Below are 19784 nucleotides of genomic sequence, written 5' to 3' on the forward strand. Positions count from 1 at the left end.
AGCGGTTTGACTAAGCAACCAAAAAAGTCTCACTGTCTCTCTCTGGTGCACACATACACACCCCCATACTTCCCCTTGGGGCCTTTCAATACACCCCCAGCCTCATCGGCCCTCCTTGCTGACCTCCCCCCACACCCCCCTCAACCTGCCTTCACTCCATGCAGCTTCAGGTAGAAGCAGTCCAGGGGCTTGAGGCCTTCGGGCGTCTTGACGTACTTGGGCTCGCCCAGCATGCCGACGTACACCGTCACCTGGAAGTGATTCTTCTTCTGGCACACGAAGGCATCGTCACCCACCGAAAAGTTGAAGCCCTTGTCAGCATCCACGCGGTAGGTGGGCATGGGCCTGGGGATGGGGGGGGTGGTGGGAGAGGTCACTCAAGCCGGACCAGAGACGGCATGTCCTTCCCGCTACCAAACCGTTTCCCACCCAGGAGCCCCTGGATCCTCAAACCCTCGTGGGTTCTGCCCCCACTTCTCAGAAATGGAAACTGAGTCAGTCTCAAGAGGCCTCGAGCTCGGGTCTGCCCACTCACGTGCATGGGGCTGCCGCCCTGCCCCAGCGGGAGGGGGACACCGGGCAAAACCCTGAAGCTCACGGGGCTGGGTGCGAGGTCCTGAGGAGTGGGGGGGGGGGTGCTTGGCGGCCCTCCCTCACCCAAACTTGGCTCCTCTCCAGAAGCCTGCCTGCAGCCCCCTCCCACACGGCCGATAGGGTGAGAGGGGTTGCGTCTGGGGATCCTCACTGCGCCTGACAGCTGGTTGCCACGGAAACGGTGGAACCAGGCGCCGGCTCTGCCTCAGGCCCGGCCCCTGTCCACCCCGCCCCCTGCACCCCCCAGCCCCCCAGCTTGCTCAAGCCCCCACACGCCCCCATTCAAACTCTCTTCATCTGCCCAGGTGGGGACACGGGCATTTCGGGGCAACCTCAGTTTGCCCACCTCTTGCTGGGGGTAGTGCCCCAAGTCTGACCCCACAGGGGGGACACCCAGGTGGCAGAAAGGGGACAGCGTTGCTGGCTCACACCCAGGTTCCCCGCACACGCGCTGTCCCTGATGCTTCCAGGCATGAGGGAAGGGGCCTTCGGACCCGGCCGGTGTCTCCAGGAAGGCCCAGAGGCTCATCCAGCTCTTGCCCCTCGGGGGAACCGGCCGACCAAGCAGAGCACCCCCCCCACATACCCACTCGCCCACCCAGGAAGTGTGCCTGGGGCCATGCTGGGGCAGGGGGCTCTGTCGCCAGTTTCCTGACCTTGGGGCCTGGGCCTGGGGCTGGTCCAGGAATGGTGGTAAAAGCACAGGACTTCCTGCCCAAACCTGGGGAGGGAGGGGCAGACTCCCAGAGACCTACCCCACCCCAGCCCTGGCAGGACTTCATGGGACCCCTTAGCAGCCACAGCAGCTGGAGCCCACGAGCCCTGAAGGCTTCTGGGGAAGAATCCCGCAGAGCCTGGGGCACCCAACTCCAGGAGGCTGGAGAGGACCCAACTCCCAGCCGCCCTGCCCAGGCCCACCAATGCCCAAAGTGAGTCAAGGGGAGTCACCCTACATTGTCCCCCCCAGGCCCAGGGAGCTGAATCCACCAGGCGTTGAGGGAGAGACAGAGCTAGCAACGCCTCCCCCTCTCCTTGGCTGGAAGGGCCCTGCTTCAGCTTCCCGCTACCTTCCTGGAATGCAGGAGGAGGTGGAGGAGGAGGAAGAGAAGGAGGAGCCAGAAAATACCCCTCCACCCACTTCTCCCAGCCTCGGCTCCCGGGATGGACACAACCTTCTCAGGAGCCCCCAGCGCCAGGCCCAGCTCTGCGTGAGCCTGTTTCCTCTTCCATGCAATGGAAGATTGTCTTGTGCCCAGCAGCTTCCCAGGCCCTGCCATGGGGCCAGGATGCCAGGCCCGGGAGTCTGGGCACCCAGCCGGAGGGTGTCCCCAGGGCTGGAGTGGCACTGTTCACTCACAGCTCCTTGTAGTTCGCGTCGTAGAGCGTTGCCCACTTGTTCTGCTGGTGCGGCTGCCACTTGATGGACTGGTAGTTGGGGTCCAGGTAGGAGCCGCTGAGGCTGTCACTGTCCTGCAGGAGTCCTGCAGCGAGGGGACGTCCCTGTGGCTCCCAGCCTGGGCCACCGGCCCCGTGGCCTTGGGACCCACCTCCCACCCCCTGCAGTGCAGAGGCCAAGCCGGCCAGCCGCGTACCTGGCGAGGGGGCACCCGACGGGTGCCAGGGCGGTGTCTGGACCCGGGCAATGCTGAGGGGCAGGGAGCCGGGGCCCGGTGACAGCGGGCCCTGGGGAGGCCAGGGCGGGGATGGGGCTCGAGCCGGGTGTGGGGGTAGGGCTGTCCCGGTCCCCGGTTCCTGTTTGATCATTCCGTTTAGCATCTGGGCATTGAGGGTGTTGGGTGGCGATTCAGAGTGCTTCCTTTTCTTGGAGGGATGTGTGGGGAGCCTGGGGGGACAGGGGTGTGACCTGTGGCAGCTGGTTCTCCTGGGCTGCTCACCCTGGGCCACCCACCCCCCGGGTAGCACCCCCTCTCCTCTAGTTCAGCAGGATTTACCCAGTCCAGAGATCATCTCCTGCATGGCAGAAGGCGGGGCCCTTGGGCCTTGCCCCCTTGGTGGCCTATGGCCCCCATGCTTCCCTATCACTCCGTATTATCATCTCCTATTTCTGCCCCTCTCTTCCCACCCACCACCACAGTGTGTCCCCATATGCCTAGCACAGTGCCTGGCACACAGAGTCCCCAGCAACTGCTTGCTGAATGAATGGCCTGGTCTCTTCCTTGGGTGTCCCTCTCTCAGCTCTTTCGAGCAGGGCCTCTATGCAAAGCAGTCACAGAGGGCCTGGTTCAAATAGGCTTGGGAAGGAGAGCTTACCAGGAGCCCAGAGTTTGGGAGGGGCGGGGTGGGGGAGGGGTGCCCGCACAGCACCCCTTCCCCTTTTAGTTTACAAAACCTTTTGGCAGTAGAATTTTCTACGAACGCAATCTTTCCCAAAATCCCCAACAGGTAAAAAAAAGAAAAGATCGAAAACACAACTGTGCAGATTGGAGTCGGAGTGGGAAGCTCCGGCCTGCACCCAGAAACTGCCTCAAAAAACAGGGGACCTCTAGGAGACGCTTGGAAAGTCACTGGGGTCTGGGTGAAAGCACCCAGAGGCCCACAGCCTCCTGGCTCTGTCGCTTTTCTTGTTCCATGACCTGGGCAGGCTGATTCCCCCTCTCAGAGCCTCAGTTTACCTATCTGTGCAATGGGGTACTGCCACCAAGTAAGGTAATTGGGAGGAATTAGCCACGGCTATAAATACCCCCAAATATCATGGTCACATACATGTGACCATGTGCCCTACAGGGCCTCCTGCCTTTCCTGGGCTCACCCCAGTCCCTCCTCCCTCCTTCTCTGTGCTGCCAGCTGCTGCCCTGCCCTGGCCCCCTACCCCCACCCTATCGTCCCATCCTGGGGCAGTCCTGCCTAAGTCTTACTCAGCTCCGTGTTGCTGCAGCAGCTGGTGCAGCATCTGGGACTGCTGGGCGTGGTGGAGGTCAGCGGGCACCAGCCCCTGCCCCATGGCGGCGTAGTGGGGGAGCGGGGGCTCGGCCTTCATGTACAGGTCCCGCTGCAGGACAGGGTAGTGAGGCGGGGGCGGCGGGGGCGGCGGGGGGCCTGGCAGGTGGGTCGGAGGTGGGGGCGGGTGCTCCAGGCGGGCGGGCACCCCCACATGACACAGGGTCTCAGGGGTTATCGTGCGTAGGAGGTGGGGGTCTGGGGGGGAGAGATGGTGGGGTGGGGGGGGAGGCAGGCATCAGAGACCTAGCTCGCTCGGGTCCCTGGGTACCAGCCCACCCCTAGGCAGACCTCCTGCTTCTCACCCAGCCCCCTCCAGAGCCAAGCCTGTCGGCCCACCAACCCCAGATGGCCATTGGAGGCCTGGGCGGGGCACTAAGACCCCCATTCTGGCCTGTTCCTCCCAGGCCCAACTCTCAGCAGCACAACCCCCACCCCCCGCCACCACCACCACCACCCTCCCCACAATCCTCTGGGTCTCAGGACCCCCAACCCTATCCTAGGCCGGCCTTCCTCTCTGCAGCAGCAGCCCCTCTACCAGGCACCCAAGGGGCCAGCCCCCCAGCCTGAGCGGGGAGGCCCCAGCTCCTTTTGTTCCCCAGGAGGCATTCCAGGCATGTTTTTGGTAAGATAAACAGAACTCTTGACCCCTCCTCTCCCCGGTGGCTGCTGCTGCTGCTGCTGCTGCTGCTGCTGCTGCTGCAGGACTCGGCCGCCCGCCGGTCATTCTCCTCTTGGCCACCTGGGGGCCACTGCACCCCTGAGGACACCTCCCCCCTACCCACGCCCACCCTCAGTACCACCCCCCACAAGGCGAGCCGGGCTCGGCCCTGCGAGGGCCTTTCCAGGCCGTCCACTTACCACCGAAGGGCGCGTCCATGATGGCGCAGTTGGGCAGGCGGGTGGTGGCATGGCCAGCGGGGACTCAGAGACAGGGCCCGGCTCCCCACCCGCCCCGTGGGGGAAACAATAGCCAGCGCCGGGGAGTATTTGACCAGCGATAATCTCGGCCCCGTTGGGCGGCCGCTGGCCCCCTCGCTCCCTCCCTCCCCGATAAGGCCTTCCCCAACCACTTGCCCAAACCCCAGAGGGGAGGGCGGTGCCCGCTGGACTCACCATTCACCTGCTGGGGGGAGTAGGCCTCGGAGCCCGAGTCCGGGGGGGAGTCCGGCAGCGTGCTGCGGGGGCGGCGGGAGGAAGGGGGCTGTTGGCCGAACAGCTGGGGCCCCCCACCCGAACCCCCACCCCATCGAGCTGCCTGCTGCAGGGCCCTGCCCTGACACCCCGGAGGGGCCTCACGCCCACCGACCTGGGGTGCCTGGCAGGGCCCTGGAGCCCAGTTATGGGTAGGGGGAGCCCTTGGGGACCAGGATAGCCAGTGCCCCTTGGGGATGGCCCTGGGGTCCAAGGACTTGCCCCTCCCCAGACCGAGGGGCCAGGCCCGCCCTTCCCTTCCTCGGCCCACCGCAGCCCTATTTCCTGGAAATAGGTGCCCCAGGAGGCTGGGGCTGGGGACATTGGGCAGGTCACCTGGATGGGGGGTGGGGGAAGGCTGCCTTGCCAGGGGCAGGTGTGGACTGGGCAGGGAGCCAGCCGGGACTGGGTTTATTTTTTTCCTCGCAGGTTTTGTTTTATCAGTGGTTCGGGCAAAAGAAGAAACTCAAACCCGAGAAGGCAACACGTCCTGCAGGAATATTGCCATTGCCCAGCGATGGGGAGGGGAGGCCCAGAGACTCCACACCCCCCATGCCCAGCAGCTGCCAGGCAGACAGACGGTCGAGCTATCCCAGACACAGCCCTGGGCTGACTGCAAACTCTCAGAGCAATCTTGGACAAGCCACCCAACCTCTCAGGGCCTCAATTTACAGACTGTAAAATGGAGAGGATAACACGGGACCCCACTGGTTGGGTGAGGATGACACGCGACACAGATGAGAACTCACATCTAACTCGCATGCCCTCGCATCTCCTTGACACTGGCCTTGGGTTTCTGGGGTGTGCGAGCGCTTTTACCCCCTTCCTGTGACACGCTCTATAGGACCCTGCAAGCTTTGCTCATAAATGCAGTTCTCATTATTCCCTTACTGGGTGATGGATTAGCAACCCTCCTCTCAGTGGGACTGCCGGGTCCACCACAAAAGGAGGTGCCCATCTCATTTACCACCTAGAATGAGGTCTGGCAGGAAATGGGGGCAGTAAAAGTCCTGGGTACCTCCCTGGGGCTGCCTGACCACAGAGCCCAGGCTTGGCCGTGGCTGAACCCCTTTCTCTCCGTGTGCCACTAGCTCCTGCTGTGAGAAAGAGTGGAGATGTATTCAAAAGTGGATTTGGGGGTCCCCCAGGAGCTGGTACGATCACACAGGAGGAGATCCATTCACTCAGCAGGGCGCTTATTAAATAAATATTAGCTGTCTCCCCTCCAGCCTTCAGGGCTGGTCCTTCAGGGGTCTGTGGCTTGGGGACACCTTCAGAGCCTTAAGTACATGGTCTACCTTCTCCAGCAAAACTTCACCCCCCAGCCTGGCCTCCGCTGCTCCCTCCTTCCAAGCCAGGGAGCTTGGGAAACTCTACAAATGATTTATCCATGGCTACCATCCCTCCAGCACTCCGTCTGTACTGCCTTCACCAATTTCCACATTAACCTTGGAGGGATGAGCCTTCCTTGGCTCATTCTAGAGAAACTGAGGCCCTGGAAGAGGGGACAGAGAGCTACCAAGGCAGACGGCTGGTAAATGGGGATGGAGATGGATCCAGGCTGGTTGAACTATATTGGTGCCCCTAATACTTAATTATTTTTCCACCCAGAGACGGGGCCCCCTGTCCCAGGCTGGGGAGCCTGGAGCTTTCTCTGAGCCCCTCCGAAAAGCCCAGTAGAGCCCGGGGCTTTCCCCATGAGCATGTACCTGTGGGCCATCCTGGTCAGGCTGGCAGCCACCCTACGACCTTTGGACTCCTCCCTGGGGGGACGTGGGGGCAGGCCTGGGAGTTCTCCAGCTCCCCGATTGATGATGCTTGGCTGCGGCCATGCAGGTACCATATCCGAGCCCATGGCCCATTCCGTGGGACCATAATAGATATCGGCTACATACAGGAGTTAGTGGATGGACGGATGCCGTGCCTCTGCATGTGCACACGTGTTGAGGCATTCCCATGAAGGGAAGCAGCCGTGGTCTCCCGTCTGGCGCTTTCAGGTTTTTCTAGCACTTATGTCAGCCCTCATCAGTCTCCTGCTCAAGAGCCCTCCGTGGCTCCCCGCTACCCCAGAACAAAGTCCTTTCTCACCCTGGGCCTGGGCCTGTCCCCCACCCACACCTGCCTGCAGGGTGGCCATGCCACCCTCTCCCGTTCTCATCGCCAGGCCTTTGGCTGGCACCGTCCAGGCCCATGGCCCCTGGTCCCTTCCCTGAGGCCCCCACTCCCAGCCCAACCCTGCCTGCCCTCTGGACCCCTGCACCCTAGCCTATCCCCGCTGCCCTCACTCACCCTGGGGCATAGGGAGCCTTGGGCTCTGCCTTGATCGGGGGCCCAGAGCCCCCCAGGAAGGGCTTGGGAGCGGTGCCCATGCCGTTGTTGTTGTTGCAGTTGAGAGGGGCGCCGTAGCTCGGAGGGGGGAGGGGGCCATGGCGCCCCGGGGAGGGTCCCCCCCCGGGGGGGCTCAGGTGGTGGACCCCGCTGGAGCCAGGGAGCACTGGCTGCCCGTGGGGGTAGGAGGCAGCACTGGCTGGAGCAGAGATGTCAGGGAAGCAGCTGCAGAGAAGCGGGAGGAGGCTCAGCCCCAGGCAGACCCACCCCCCAGCGCCTCCCCAGACCCACCTGTCGAAGTGACAGGCCCCTCCCGGCAGGGGCACCCCGGAGCTTAGAGGGGACGCAGCTGCTGGGAAAGGAGGAGGCGCAGCTTGCAGAGGTAGGACCGTGTCGGACACTCCCACCCCACCCATGCACCCCACCCCGGCACCCCAGGGCCAGGCCTCACACCTCCCCAGGTGAAAGGTGGAAGCCAGAGGGGCTGGGGGCCTGGCCAGGGCTGGCTGGGGGGACGACTCACAGGTCGGAGGCGTCCTCCTTGCTGATGTATTCCTCCAGGATGCTGGTATCTATGTTGGAAGGTTCCAGGGCACCGTTGATGTCGTGGCCTGGGGTGGGGGATGGGGGAGAGGTGCGCTGGGGGAGGAGTCTGGCTCCCTGAGACCCTCCCCCACTGGGCCTTTGGGCTGGGGTCTCCATCACTCCCCAGGCCGGGGCCCCCCAAAACATAAGCCTTCCTGCTTCTCCCCATTTGTGTATCACAAGGGGAGGGGATCCTTTGGTTCCCGTCCAGGACCACGGCCAATGCCTTCTCCAATCCACGTGGTTATCTCTTGGGGAGGGGACCTGGAGTGCAGATGTGGGGGCAGACAGGCCATTTCCTCCCCCCCCCCACGGTCCTTTTCTAGTTGCATGACCCTTCCTCTCGATAGGTAACTGGCCCGCTGTCTTAACGGGGTGCTTTAAGGAGCAACGAGGCTCTTTACTGAGCCGAGTGCTCGGTGGGTACCTACCACCCTTGTGGGCTCAGCTCTGTCCACTGCCCTGCCCTGTCCTGCAGCTGGCGGGCTCGGGGGAGCACGAGGCTGGACTAGACTGGACCACACACCTGGGGGCTGGGGGGAGCCCTGGTGCTGGGGGTGGGGGTGAGCCTCCCGCACCCCACGCCCCAGCTGCAGAGGCGCCAGGGCTGGGGATCAGAATGGGGAAGGCCCCGCCCAGCCCACCCTCATTGGGGTTTGCCCACTGCCCCCCCCCCCGAGTGACAGGGAGCAGGGGTGCTTGGCTCCATTTTCCAGAGGACGAAGGGAAAGCCTGAGCTCTAGCCCTCCTGCCCACCCTCTCCTGGGTCCTCCCCCACTGGCCTTGGCCCCAAGAAAGGGAGGGACTGACGGAAAAGGCAGCCCAGTGCTCTGGGGCAGCGGCAGGGAGGAGGCGGGAGGTACTGGCCTTTCTCCTCCCGGGGTCACCTTGCAGGGGGAGCCGGAGGGCGGGGTGATAAGGGGGCTGACGTGGGAGATGCGTCAACCCTGATAATGGAGGACGGCCCTACCCCACCCACACTGCTGACCTGGGCTGGCCAGCACCTTGGGGGCAGCAACGGCACCTCCCACAGGCCTCTAGAGCCTGAAGTCTGGGGTCTGCACGTCGTGCCCCATTCCCCGCTGAGTCCCGGGAACAGAGAGGTCAGACAGAGCCAGGTACAAATTCTGGCTCAGCCTCTCCCTGCTGTGCATGCTTGGGCAGGTCACCTACTCTCTGCGAGCCTCAGTCTCCTCATCAGTAAAATGGGGACGTGAGCAGCTAAGGCAGCGTTGGTGTAAGGATGAAACGAGACGAGGTGTGTAAAGGGCAAGGCACGTGCTCAGCAGAGCAGCTTGTGCTCGCTTCCCAGCCCCCAGAGCCCTGGGGTCCCCAGGAGCCCCCCGCCCAGGCCCCTCCCTGGCCCCCCAGCCGGCATTTCAAGAATGCTGAGCCCCGCTTAGGTGATTAACGAGCAGCTAAGCCCTCCTAGGAGTCACGCGCTGCCTGGGGACAGGCCAGGGCCCTCCTGCTGACCCCCACCCCCAAGCTCACCCAGCCGGGAACAAGGGACACCCACCAAGCGCCACTAACGCCGGCCACGGCCCTGGGCGGCCAGAGAAAGAGAAGATTTTCAAGCTGGGAATGACCGGTCTGCAGATGGAGGTCCCAGGACTCCTCTCTTCCCCGAGTCCTTCACCCCACTTTTCCCTGATAGCCACAGATCCCCCTGGCTGAGCGCTTGCTGGGCACTTCTGAGCCAAGCATATTCACAACCGGGGGCCTTTCTATGTGCAAGGCATCCTGGAGGCTCTTCATAGGCACCGTGTCATTCCATCCTTGCCATCGTGGCGACGGTGACACTGAGCGCCCACCAGCACTTCTCAACCCACAGCGAGGACACACGTGATGGTGACAGCGGCTCCTCCTGACCAACCCCCACCCAGCCCTGGCATGCGTCTTTGACCTCCCTCGCTGCTCCCCACCGTCCTTCGTTCAGAGAGGTCAACTCTCTCGCCCAAGGCACACAGCAAGGGGGACTCAAGGCCAGACCAGACTCCAAGCGGAGAGGTGGGGTGGGTGGTTGCTGTGCCTTCCTGGCTGTTCCATCTGGGGTGGGGGGGATCCCGAGGGAGGATCAGGCACAGGAGAGAAGGCAGGCGAGTCCGGAGCATTGCCACCCCCCCCCCCCTCGGCCTCTTGAAGCTGCAGGTTTTTGAGGCTGAACTTGGAATTTACAGTGAATGATGGACTGATGCAGTCATGGTGTTTCTATTTATAACAGTCCCGGCCCCAGCCTCCCCTCCGCCTCTGCCCCTGGCCAGGAGCTCTCCTAATTGTCCCCCGAATCCCCCTGCCCACCTCCCCCCGGGGTGGGGGGCCTCCAGGCAGAGGCATCCTGGGAGACCCTAACGAGAACCAGATGTGGCTGGGGGGGAGGCAGGACCCTCCCGTGCCAGGGGCCGGGCGGACGGGAGGAGGGAGGCGGGAGCCACTGGGGCTGGGTGTGGGTGGGCCAGTGGGTGGGGGAGAGGTGTGGGGCTTGGAGAGCCTCCTGAGGACCGATGACCCCACACCTTCCCCTTCTCCCCGGAGGCCCACCCTCCTTCTTCTCCCCACACCAGGCAAATGCCCCCCTCCATCTGCCCCGCCAGCCACACTCGAGATTTCCAACCAAATGTTCCAAGAGGAGAGGGTGGGGGTGGGGGCTCGCTGGAGCCCAGGGATCCCCGAGGCTGTGGCAGCACCCCCAGGAACCCAGGCTGGTGCAGGGCCCTCTGGACACACTCCCAGGGGTCCCCCCTCCTACCAAAAGAGCCCGGAGACAATTTGTCGCTGTCCCAACAAAGGGTTTGCCCGCGGGGAAGCTAAACGTATCCCTGCTAAACATCTCACCCTGATCCACCAGACCTCCCACAAGTTCCCACAACCAGAATGCGCACCCCAAGGCCATAAACCAGTATCCCCGCCGCCTCCACACAAACTCGTCAACAACTTCTGATTGCTAGGGATAAATTCAGACCGCTCCTGCAGTCCAAGGCCTGGGGTGCCCAGCCTTGCCTGCCCTGCAGCCGCCTCTGCTGCCTCAATTTCCCTCCCCAAAGCTCTCCATAGTCCAGCTCCAGCCTCCTTTCCACCCTGGGACAAACCTCGTCCTCCCACCGCAGGGCCTTTGCACATGCTGCCACCCTCACACCACCACTCCCGGCTGGGCAGATTCCCATTCTCTTTAGGTCTCAGCTTGCCGGTGAATCTCCCCTTCATCTCTAACTCTAACTATTTCATTCCCACCAGGGTGGGAGTGGGGTCCCTCTTTACTCTCTCACCTGGCACAGATCTCACTGGCAAGTGTGAGTGTGCCCACTGCCCGCCTGCAGCTCACACTCACTGAGCGGGCACTCTCTGGCCAGGCCCCGCACACACTTTACATGGTCCATATTGAATTCTCACAACAACCTGAGGGTAGGAGGTTTTCTTTCTCTCCCTTTTTACCCAAGTGCAAACCAGAGGCTCAGAGGAAGAAATTGTTTTGCAGCGCTTACAGCTTCTACCTCTCTGGGCTGTGAGCATCTAAGAAGCACCCAGCATGCAGCAGGAATAAAATAAATGCCCAGGGAATGAATGAGTGACTTGGCAGGGTGGGGACAAGAAAGGGGCCTGACTACCTGGGGACTTTCGCCAGGCCACGCTGTGGGCAGGGGTCCAGGGCTGGACAGGGTCCCTCTAGGCCCCACTCCACCCCACCCACTGAGCTATGCACCCCATCTGCTCCTCATTAATTCGGCCCTTTATTACCTGTCTCTAACAGGAACCAGACACTGCCCCTTTCCTGGGTGGGCAGGGATAAGGAGACTCCCTTCCCTCCTCTCCCCTCCTCTCATCCAGGTCACCTAGCAGGAGAAGAGCCGAGGGGGACCCAGGCCAGGTGCGGGATGAGGGCAGGCGGGGACCCAGGTGGCCCCTCGACCCCGGACCCCTCCCCTCCACGTGCTCATGCCCCCCACCTCCCGCCCCCACCAGCTGTGGCCGCTGGCTGAGTCTCGCCCATTGTCCCGGGGGGATGGGGGGAGGGTGGGGACACGGCACAGTGGGAGGCTTGTGCCCTGCCCACCCCCTCCCCCTGCCCCGTCAATGGGGCACTTGTCAATTCATGCCCCAAACATGGCGGAAATCCCGTCGGCCACGTGGCCACGGCAGAGCGGGCCAGGACCTGAGGATGCTGGCCAGGCGTGGTGGATCTGAACCCTGGGGCTAAATCCCGAGGACCCCCTACATCTTAGGGGTGCCCCAGACCCAGGCAGGAGCTGAGAGCTGGGCTGGGAGTGGTGAGGGGACTGCCCGCCTTGGCATTTCCCTTCCCACAAGGCCCTGAGGGCTCTCTGGGCAGAGAGACCTGGCTCCTAACAGGGGGTCCCAATTCACTGCTGTGCAACCCCCAGCAAGTGACTTGACTCCTCTGAGCCTCGTCTTCCATCTCTATCATGTGGGCAGGAATCTTGCCTTCAGGGATGGGTCCTGAGCCTTAACCGAGATAGCGGGAAAGCACCTGACCCCCCCAGGAGGCCAAGCTTTAATCAACACTGGTTGCTGTATCCTCCCTTCTCCTTTTCTGCTTCCCAGCCTCTGCCCAGACTGTACCTCCCTCCTCCAGGCCTTTCTGTGTTTCCTGCTTCTCTGCTCCAGGAGGCCTCTGTCCCTTCCCATGAGCCCCTCTAAAACAGGCCCAGTACCAGGCTATTTTCTTGCCAAGTGCACGGCATGGTCCAGCCTCCAGCCAGCCTGTACCTGCCTGTCACTTGCCCAAGCAGCCCCTCCACTGTCACCCCAGTCACACGAAAGCCCCCCAGTGTTCGCGGCTCTTCTCACGGTGTTGACTTCGCTTAATCAACATGCTTCAAACTAGCACACATCAGGGCGGGACACAGTGGGGTTATCACCTCCTTTGGTCTGAACATCGTATCTTTATTAATATGACCCATAACTCTAGCTAGCTGTCCTGATATCAGGCTTCAAACTGTTAGCAGAACTTTCCCACTTGCAGTGCCGTCAGGTCAGATGCTTGACTTTGCAAGCAGCCCTCGGCATCTCTGCAGCAAATCCTTCAGTTAACTTGGGCCAGACTTGACAAGAACGTGGCTCTTGAGTTGTCATCCATTGGGTCATTAAATCTGAGCCACAGTTGTCTTTGTCCCCTCCCACCTACCTGCCAGAAACTCAGAAGAGCCCCATAGGCGGCCTGAATAGACCCCTCTTCTCCAGGGACCCAGCATCTAGGGTGGCTAACCCTAGACTTATGGTTATGTCCCCTCCAACCCCCTACACAGACCCCACTGTCCTCAGGCCAACACGAGGCTGAAGTCACGGCCCCAAGACTCTCCCAAACCAGACCCAACAGAACCAACCCAGCAGCTGCAACCTGTTCTTAGGGGACCCACATTGGGTCTGGGGGCCCCCAGTCCTGACACCACTGGGCCTTGAGTTAGCACCCACCTGGCACCCTGGCCCTCTCCCACAGGGACCCTAGATTGGACGCAGGGTCAGATGTGGAATAGAGACCCTGCAGCTTGGGGTGGGGGCAGGTCTCCACAAGGGTGACCGTGCCCATCTGTGTTCACACACCAGCATGTCCCACACCGAGGACACTCTAACACACGTGTGTACACAGGGACACACACTGCTTCACAAGTGGTCATGTACCAGTAAGCCACATGCTAACACGCACGTAATGGCATGCCCCCCCACATGTCCACACTGGCAAATGTGTATGCACAGGCACACTCCACGTGAGCTCGTCCATTCATTCATTCACTCATTCATTCATTCACTCATTTGCCAATTATTTATCAAGCACCTACCATGTGTTAGACACAGTGCTAGGCTCTGGGGATATAGCAGTCAACAGACACCCCTGCCCAGGTGGAGCTGACATTGTACATGGCAGAAGCACATAACAAGCTAGACTAGTAAAATCTATAGCATTTTAGGATGCTACGGAGAAAAAATAAAGGGGAAAGGGTTTGCGGGGCCAGGAGAGCAGAGACGAGTTGCAAATTTTAAATTTTAAATAGGATGATCAAGGAAGGTGACAACTGACCAAAGAGATGAAGGTGGAGAGCCACACGGAAGTCTCGGGGAAGAGCACTCCCTTTGGTGGAGACAGCCAGTGCAAAGGCCCTGAGGTGCAAGCGTGCCCGTGCATGCTTAGGTCTCAGCACCCCTCACAGGCTACTACACCTGGACACAGGTGCACACACAAATGCTCATTGACCCCATGGCAGGTCCAGGACACACACGCCTCCCAGCGGGTGGGTGCAGCTTCATACATCTGAATGAGGGCCATAAACCCAGAAAGAATTTCCTCTTCCTTCCTCCAACCTTCACACTCTCCTCCTCACCCGCACCCCCGGCCCTAGGCTGCTATCAGACCCCCACAGGCTCCAGCCAAAGCCAAATCAGACTGAGTCCCAGGTCCCCCACTGTCCTCCGCCTAGGGGCAGACACTGACCCTGTGTCCAAGCTAGCTGTCTGGCTGCAGACTGCAGGAGTGGTGGGCCCCAAGCCCAGGTCCAGGACCATGGGGGAGAAGAGAGCACAGGAATCTGAGCTGATGAAGAGGCGCATGGGGGAGGACCCCCAAGGGAGGGAGGGTCCCCAAACCCCACCAAGGAGAGATGGAGGCTATTGGTACTGCACTAGGGGAGTCTGGAGGGATTGGCCCAAAGACAGAGGGACCCAAGCACCCCATCCCCACCCTGGGGGCTTTGCCCTTTCTCCCCCTCCAGGCTTTAGCACTTTTGGGGGCTCACCTGTGTGAGGGCAAGGAGGCCCAGAGAGACCCAGAGGTTTCACCAAGGTCCCCTAGTACAGCCACAGGTGATGGATGAGAACCCCCAGCATGGCACGAGGGGACGCCCCCTCCCGGCCCCGGCCCCGTATGCACACGTGGTGACAGGCTCAGGAAATCCAGGATCCTGCCCAGCTCTGCTGTGGCTGCTCTGAGCAAGCCCCCACATGCCACCTTCCTCTCCTGCCTCAGCTCCCCCCTCTCAGGAACAAGGAGACACCACCTGCCCTTCCCATCCAGGGCACCCAAAGCCTCCCGGGAGGCAACTCACACAAAGGGCTCTGAGCTGGTGCAGCACAGACAAAGGACGGTGGAGCCCACCCTTCCCTCCTCCTCTCCACCTCTTCTTCCACCCAAGTTCCCCATCTGAGGTGGAGGGCCCAGAGGATGCAGGGCCCGGGAGTGGCCTCAGGACAACGCCACTACCCTCAACACGGCAGGTGGTTTCCTTATTCCTGGAAGAAGGGGCTCAGAGAGGGCGAAGGGCTTCCCTAGGACACACAGCAAGCAGCAGCAGCACACTAGCTCAGGCGTGCGGGGGCCCCCCAGCTACCCTGTGGGCCAGTAATGCGTAAAGTGCAGAGATGGGCCTTGCCAACTCCATGGGATAAGACCAAGGCTGACATTTATGGAGTGTGACCGCGCCAGGGGCTGTCCCAGTCCCTCGCAGGCGCGCCTTCGTGCCTAACGATTGTATTCCCACTTCACAGATGAGAAAACAGAGATCCAAAGACAGGCAGGCAGCGGCAAGCTCAAGAGGGATTGGGAAAGCAGTAGAGCCTGGAGCAGACCCAGGCAGAACAGGCCAGCGACTGCACAAGGCCATTCCGTCATCCCCAGGGACTCCCCTCACGCTGTGACAGCAGGAGCTGGAGACCTTGACACAGGAGAGGCGGGCCCCCCCCTCCCTGGCCTCCCAACACACACCCCGATACCCCAGGCGGTGAGGGAAACTGAGGCCCAGGGGAGGACACGAGGCTGGGTGGGGGCTGTGGGGGGGAAGGGCAGCAGGGCAGGGTGGGGCCACCCAGTTAATGATTCAGTTAATGATTTTTGCTCCTTGTTCCTTATCGAGAGGGCAAAGTCCGAGGGCAGCAGCCAATCGGCAGCCGTGCCGGGCTGTTACCCAGCAGCCTCTGCTGCCAGGGCCACCCCCCCTCTCCCAGCCCTGCCACCCCAGGGAGCTGGGGGACGTGGGGGCCAGGTCTCTAGGGAGGAGGCTATTCTGCTCAGAGTGGCCTGTCCTTCCCCCCAGAAGGCCCGTCCCACACGCCGGCGAGGCCCCAAGGCCCGCGGGCTGGTGTCAGCCTGTTGATCAATCTGCATTGACCCCAGGCCGTCCATGTCACCTTCCTGGGGTATCCCTCACCGCACCCTACCTCTGTTCAATGATCCACTGTCGCCTCCATTGATTGTGAGAACATTTCCTCCCCACCCCCACTCCGTATGGGCCATGCTGGGTGTTGGATTCAGGGGGATGAGTCAGACCCCCCACTATTATTTCCCCTTCCCCTGTGCGGGGGTGTGGGGGGTGGGTCTGGCCGTAAGACCGTCTCAGTTCAGTGGGCTGGGCTGGGCCAGGAGTCCTGGGGTGGGGGATGGGGGGGTCTGGGTGGACCCAGGAGGACTTCCCCTCCTCCCCTTTGGAGTCAGGGATCCACCTACCTCCCGGGGTGCACAGACCTGCCCTCCCACCCCCCCACACACACACGTCACACCCCTCCCCAGGGTGGGCACCGGCTCCCCAGGGCAGCAGCCCTCCCCACTTGGGGCCTCCTCCTGCCCACTGGAGGCAGAGAGACAGGTCCCTGACAGGTGGCTGCCCCCTCTCTCTCCCCCCCACAGGCCCTTGGCAGGGTTGAGAACTGGGAGCCGGGGCTCAGAGCTGGGCGACCCTGGGCAAGCGTCTTCTCTTAGAGCCTCGGCCCTAGCCCCTGGCCCAGGAATAGGAAATGGGGCCAACGCCGCTCCCCTCCCCTCCCTCACCCCAGCACCGGTGGGGAGGCTTAGGGTTAGGGTAGCTTTCACACGGCGGGGGCCCAGTCCCCCACTTTGTCCACTCTGTATGTCCTATGGGGGGGGCGGAGCATGAATTTATCTTTCATGAAAAAGTTTGGTGGCTAAACACAAAACCCACATTTGGAAGCCCCTGCTCTGGTCCCCCCCCCCCCCACAGACCCCCCCGAGCCCTAGGAGGGGAAATGAGACCAGAGGGACATCACTCATATGTCCCCAGAGCCAGAGCCCTAGACGCTGACCAGGCCAGCACCCTCCCCTGCCTATCTCGGCTGTCCATGCCCCCAAATGTCCCTCCCTGCAGGGTCAGGGCCTGCCGTGGCTCAGCTCATGGGAGCTAAAGGAGACGGTCTCGGCCACCCCAACCTCCTGCCTTGCAGATGAAGCAGGGAAGGATGAGGATTCACACAGCTCTCGGAAGGTCCCCGCTTTGACCCCAGGGACCTGGCGGGACCCCCGGGTGCCACCCCATCCTGCCCCTTGAGGTGAGGAGGGGCTCACCTGCGCCGGCCCAGTTACCTGCTGGAAGCCAGTGCATCCTGCAGCCCCTGTGCCCGCCGCTCTGGGCAGCCGTTGCCTCCCTCTGGGGGATTAGCTGGACGGTCACGGGGGCCTGGCTGTACCAGCCTCAAGGGGGCCGCCCTGTTCCAGCCTCCTGCCCGGGGCCCAGAGCGCCTTAGCCCACCCATAGGGGGGCAGGACGGGAAACACATGCTTGGCATGCCTTGGGAGGGGGCGCCATGTCAGGCGAGGGGTCCTGGGACACCCCCAGCCCCCACCCCCGCTTCTTCCTCAAAGCCCTTCCCCAGCCTCCCAGCCCAGAGCCGCACACTCAGACCCCTCGACCCACTGTCCAGAGGGAATGACTGAGACCACGCGGAGCGCAGGATGAGAATTCAGAGGCCCTCTGTCCCCAAGGGCTCCGAGGGCGCAGAAGCCCAGGTTCCTCTTCCTTTCACACTTACGCTTATGAGCACCCTCGGCCTGGCAGCTCCAAACCCTCCCTCACACCACGATGGCTCCTCCCCAGGTGGTCCAGGAGACCCCAGATCCCAGGGCCCACCCCCACCTCCACCCCACCCCCATCCCTGGCTCTAGGCACTACTTCCTCCCACTTCCAGCCCCCAGCCCCAGAGCTCCCTCCCGGGGGCCCTTCTGGGCCAGGCCGCCCCACACCCCGCCCCTGCTCCCCACAGGCATTCTTGAGCCTCCTCTTATCTCTGGAGGGAGCAGCACAGCCTCCCCGCCAGGCCAGGCCGCATGGCTGAGCTGTGGCGTCAGCCCCCGCCCCCCCTCCCCCCCACCGTGGCCAGGAGGGAAGGTTTGGCTCAAGAGACAGGGTGCCCTGGCCAGCCAGGCCCACCCTTCCACCCGGGGGCCCCGGGCCTACAGGAGGAGGCATGGGGATGTCTGGGGGGGGAGGGGAAAGGCAAGGGGACCTGGCCCCTATGACATCCGGGGGTCCCCAGTAGGTTTAGAGCACTGTCCCCCTAAACCGTGGTGATTGCTCCCCCCTCCCTGAGGGAACCTACCCACCCCCAAATGACCCTGGGAGAGATCCCAAAGGATGAAAAGTGCCCGGGGAAAATGAGAACCCCTGGGACTGATGGGGGGCTGCCCAGCAGCCTTAAATAGCCTTCAGCTGCGTCAGGACCAGCTGAAGTCTGGGTTTTTGGGATCTGGGTAGGCTGAGGTGCCATGGATCCTGGAATGGGGTCAGCCTGAGATGCCCTGATCCTGGGCACTGGGGAAACAGGAGAGGACAAAGTCTCCGGGTCTCAAGTCACAGAGAGAGAAACTGAGGCAGTCCCATATGGGACTCTGAAGGGATTCCATGAAACTGGGGCCCTAATTCCCTGTCCCGCAACTGGCCTGACCCACCGCCCCCACTCCCAGGACAGGTCAGGGCACTGATGGAAGGTTTTGAATGCCTGAGGCACAGGAGATGGACTTAGGGACTGAGAAGCAGAGGCTGGGTTCCTGAGTTGGTGAAGAGGGGCACGAAAAGGACCGGGGGGAGGGGGGGCTCTAACCAGCCGTTCCGGGGAGGGTCTGAGCAGCGGGGTATGGCTGGGAGATGCCACCGGCCCCCTGAGACAACCCACCCCATACCTCCTGAACCCAGCACCCAGGGAGGAGGGGGTACTCCTGGAGGAGGGGCAGGGGCTGCTCGGAAAAGGGGGGAAGGGAGTTGGTTAGCCTTGGGGCGCAGCCCCACCACCACCACCACTGTGCAGGGTCTCTAGAAAGCAGAGAAAAGAAGACAACAGCTCCTGGGGGCGGGGAGAAGGAAGTATTGTGGGGTGGCTGCAGATCTCAGCCCTGGGAGAGCCCTAGCAGGGTCAAGGGGAGGGAGAGAGGCCGCTCTTGGGGGCACACTCAGAAGGGGCACAGCTCCAGGGACAGGTGCCGGGGACACACGTCCCTTAGGGGTCTCAAAAGACAGCACGATGCAGTTCAGAGCACTGGAGAGTCTCAGAGAGCAGAGGTGGCTGGCTAGAGGTGTGCCAGCCTCCAGAGGGACCCAGCCTCAGGACAGCTTGTGGGTAGGGGGTGATCCATCCCTGAGAAGCATGCCGCGGAGGGGTCCCAGAGTCAAGTGAGGCAGAGTAGATGCTTCCATGGGGGGGATTTCAGCCTTGGGGGAGCATCATTGTGAAAGGTGGGTGCCAGGTTCTTGGGGGGGTCCCAGTCTCAGGGAAGCACAGTGGGGAGGCAGGCTGGGGGGAGCAGGGGGCAGGGTGCCACCCCATAAGATATCCAGGGGTCTAGCCAGAGGTCCCAGCCCCTGGAAGCCATGCTAGGAGCGGGGTGTAGGACTGGAGTGCCAGCCTCAAGAGGGAGGGGAGACCCCAAAAGCCACGCTGGGGGTCTGGGCATCCCAAAGGGGTTCCACCTCCAAGGGAAGCAAAGTAGGGTTGTCCCCGGACTCGGAAACTGCACTGGGGTGTTGAATTGCAGAATCTACGGGTTCTGCGGGTTCTGAAAGGAATGAAGGGGGTCCCAGAGGGGACGCCGCCCCGAGGAAGCTGTGGGTTGGGGTCAGCCGAGGTGGGCAGAAACCTCAAGGAGGCTCCCAGCCCTGGGGACCACACACCCCAGGCTGGTGTCAGCTCAGAGGAGGGTCCCAGTCCAGAGGAGGCGTTCCGGGACTGGGGGGGTTGGGGGGGGGTCTGGCCCCGGGGGCAGCCAGACTGGGAACGCGAGGCGCGAGTTGTGGGGTGGGGGGGTTGGGGCGCCCTCACCTTCGAAGAAGCGCTGCAGCGCCTCCGTCTCGTCCACCACCTCCATGGCGGGCCCACCCGGCGCGCACTCGGGCCCCGGC

The 19784-nt window shown here is 62.5% G+C and overlaps 1 protein-coding gene across 1 annotated transcript in view; it reads right to left on the bottom strand.

Annotated features, from left to right (window-relative positions):
- The window catches only part of MYRF (myelin regulatory factor), a 33073-nt gene extending 13289 nt beyond the window's left edge, over positions 1-19784 (bottom strand). Inside the window, exons 1-8 of the mRNA XM_077116017.1 lie at positions 19705-19784; positions 7598-7685; positions 7036-7299; positions 4669-4730; positions 3471-3750; positions 2187-2437; positions 1952-2075; positions 150-345 (exon numbers count right to left, since the gene is read on the bottom strand). Coding sequence (XP_076972132.1) covers positions 150-345; positions 1952-2075; positions 2187-2437; positions 3471-3750; positions 4669-4730; positions 7036-7299; positions 7598-7685; positions 19705-19750 — 1311 coding nt within the window. The 5' untranslated portion in view covers positions 19751-19784. The remainder of the gene's footprint in view (positions 1-149; positions 346-1951; positions 2076-2186; positions 2438-3470; positions 3751-4668; positions 4731-7035; positions 7300-7597; positions 7686-19704) is intronic.

The sequence above is a fragment of the Tamandua tetradactyla genome, chromosome 9, assembly GCF_023851605.1.
Source record: "Tamandua tetradactyla isolate mTamTet1 chromosome 9, mTamTet1.pri, whole genome shotgun sequence".
In the NCBI taxonomy this organism is placed as follows: domain Eukaryota; kingdom Metazoa; phylum Chordata; class Mammalia; order Pilosa; family Myrmecophagidae; genus Tamandua; species Tamandua tetradactyla.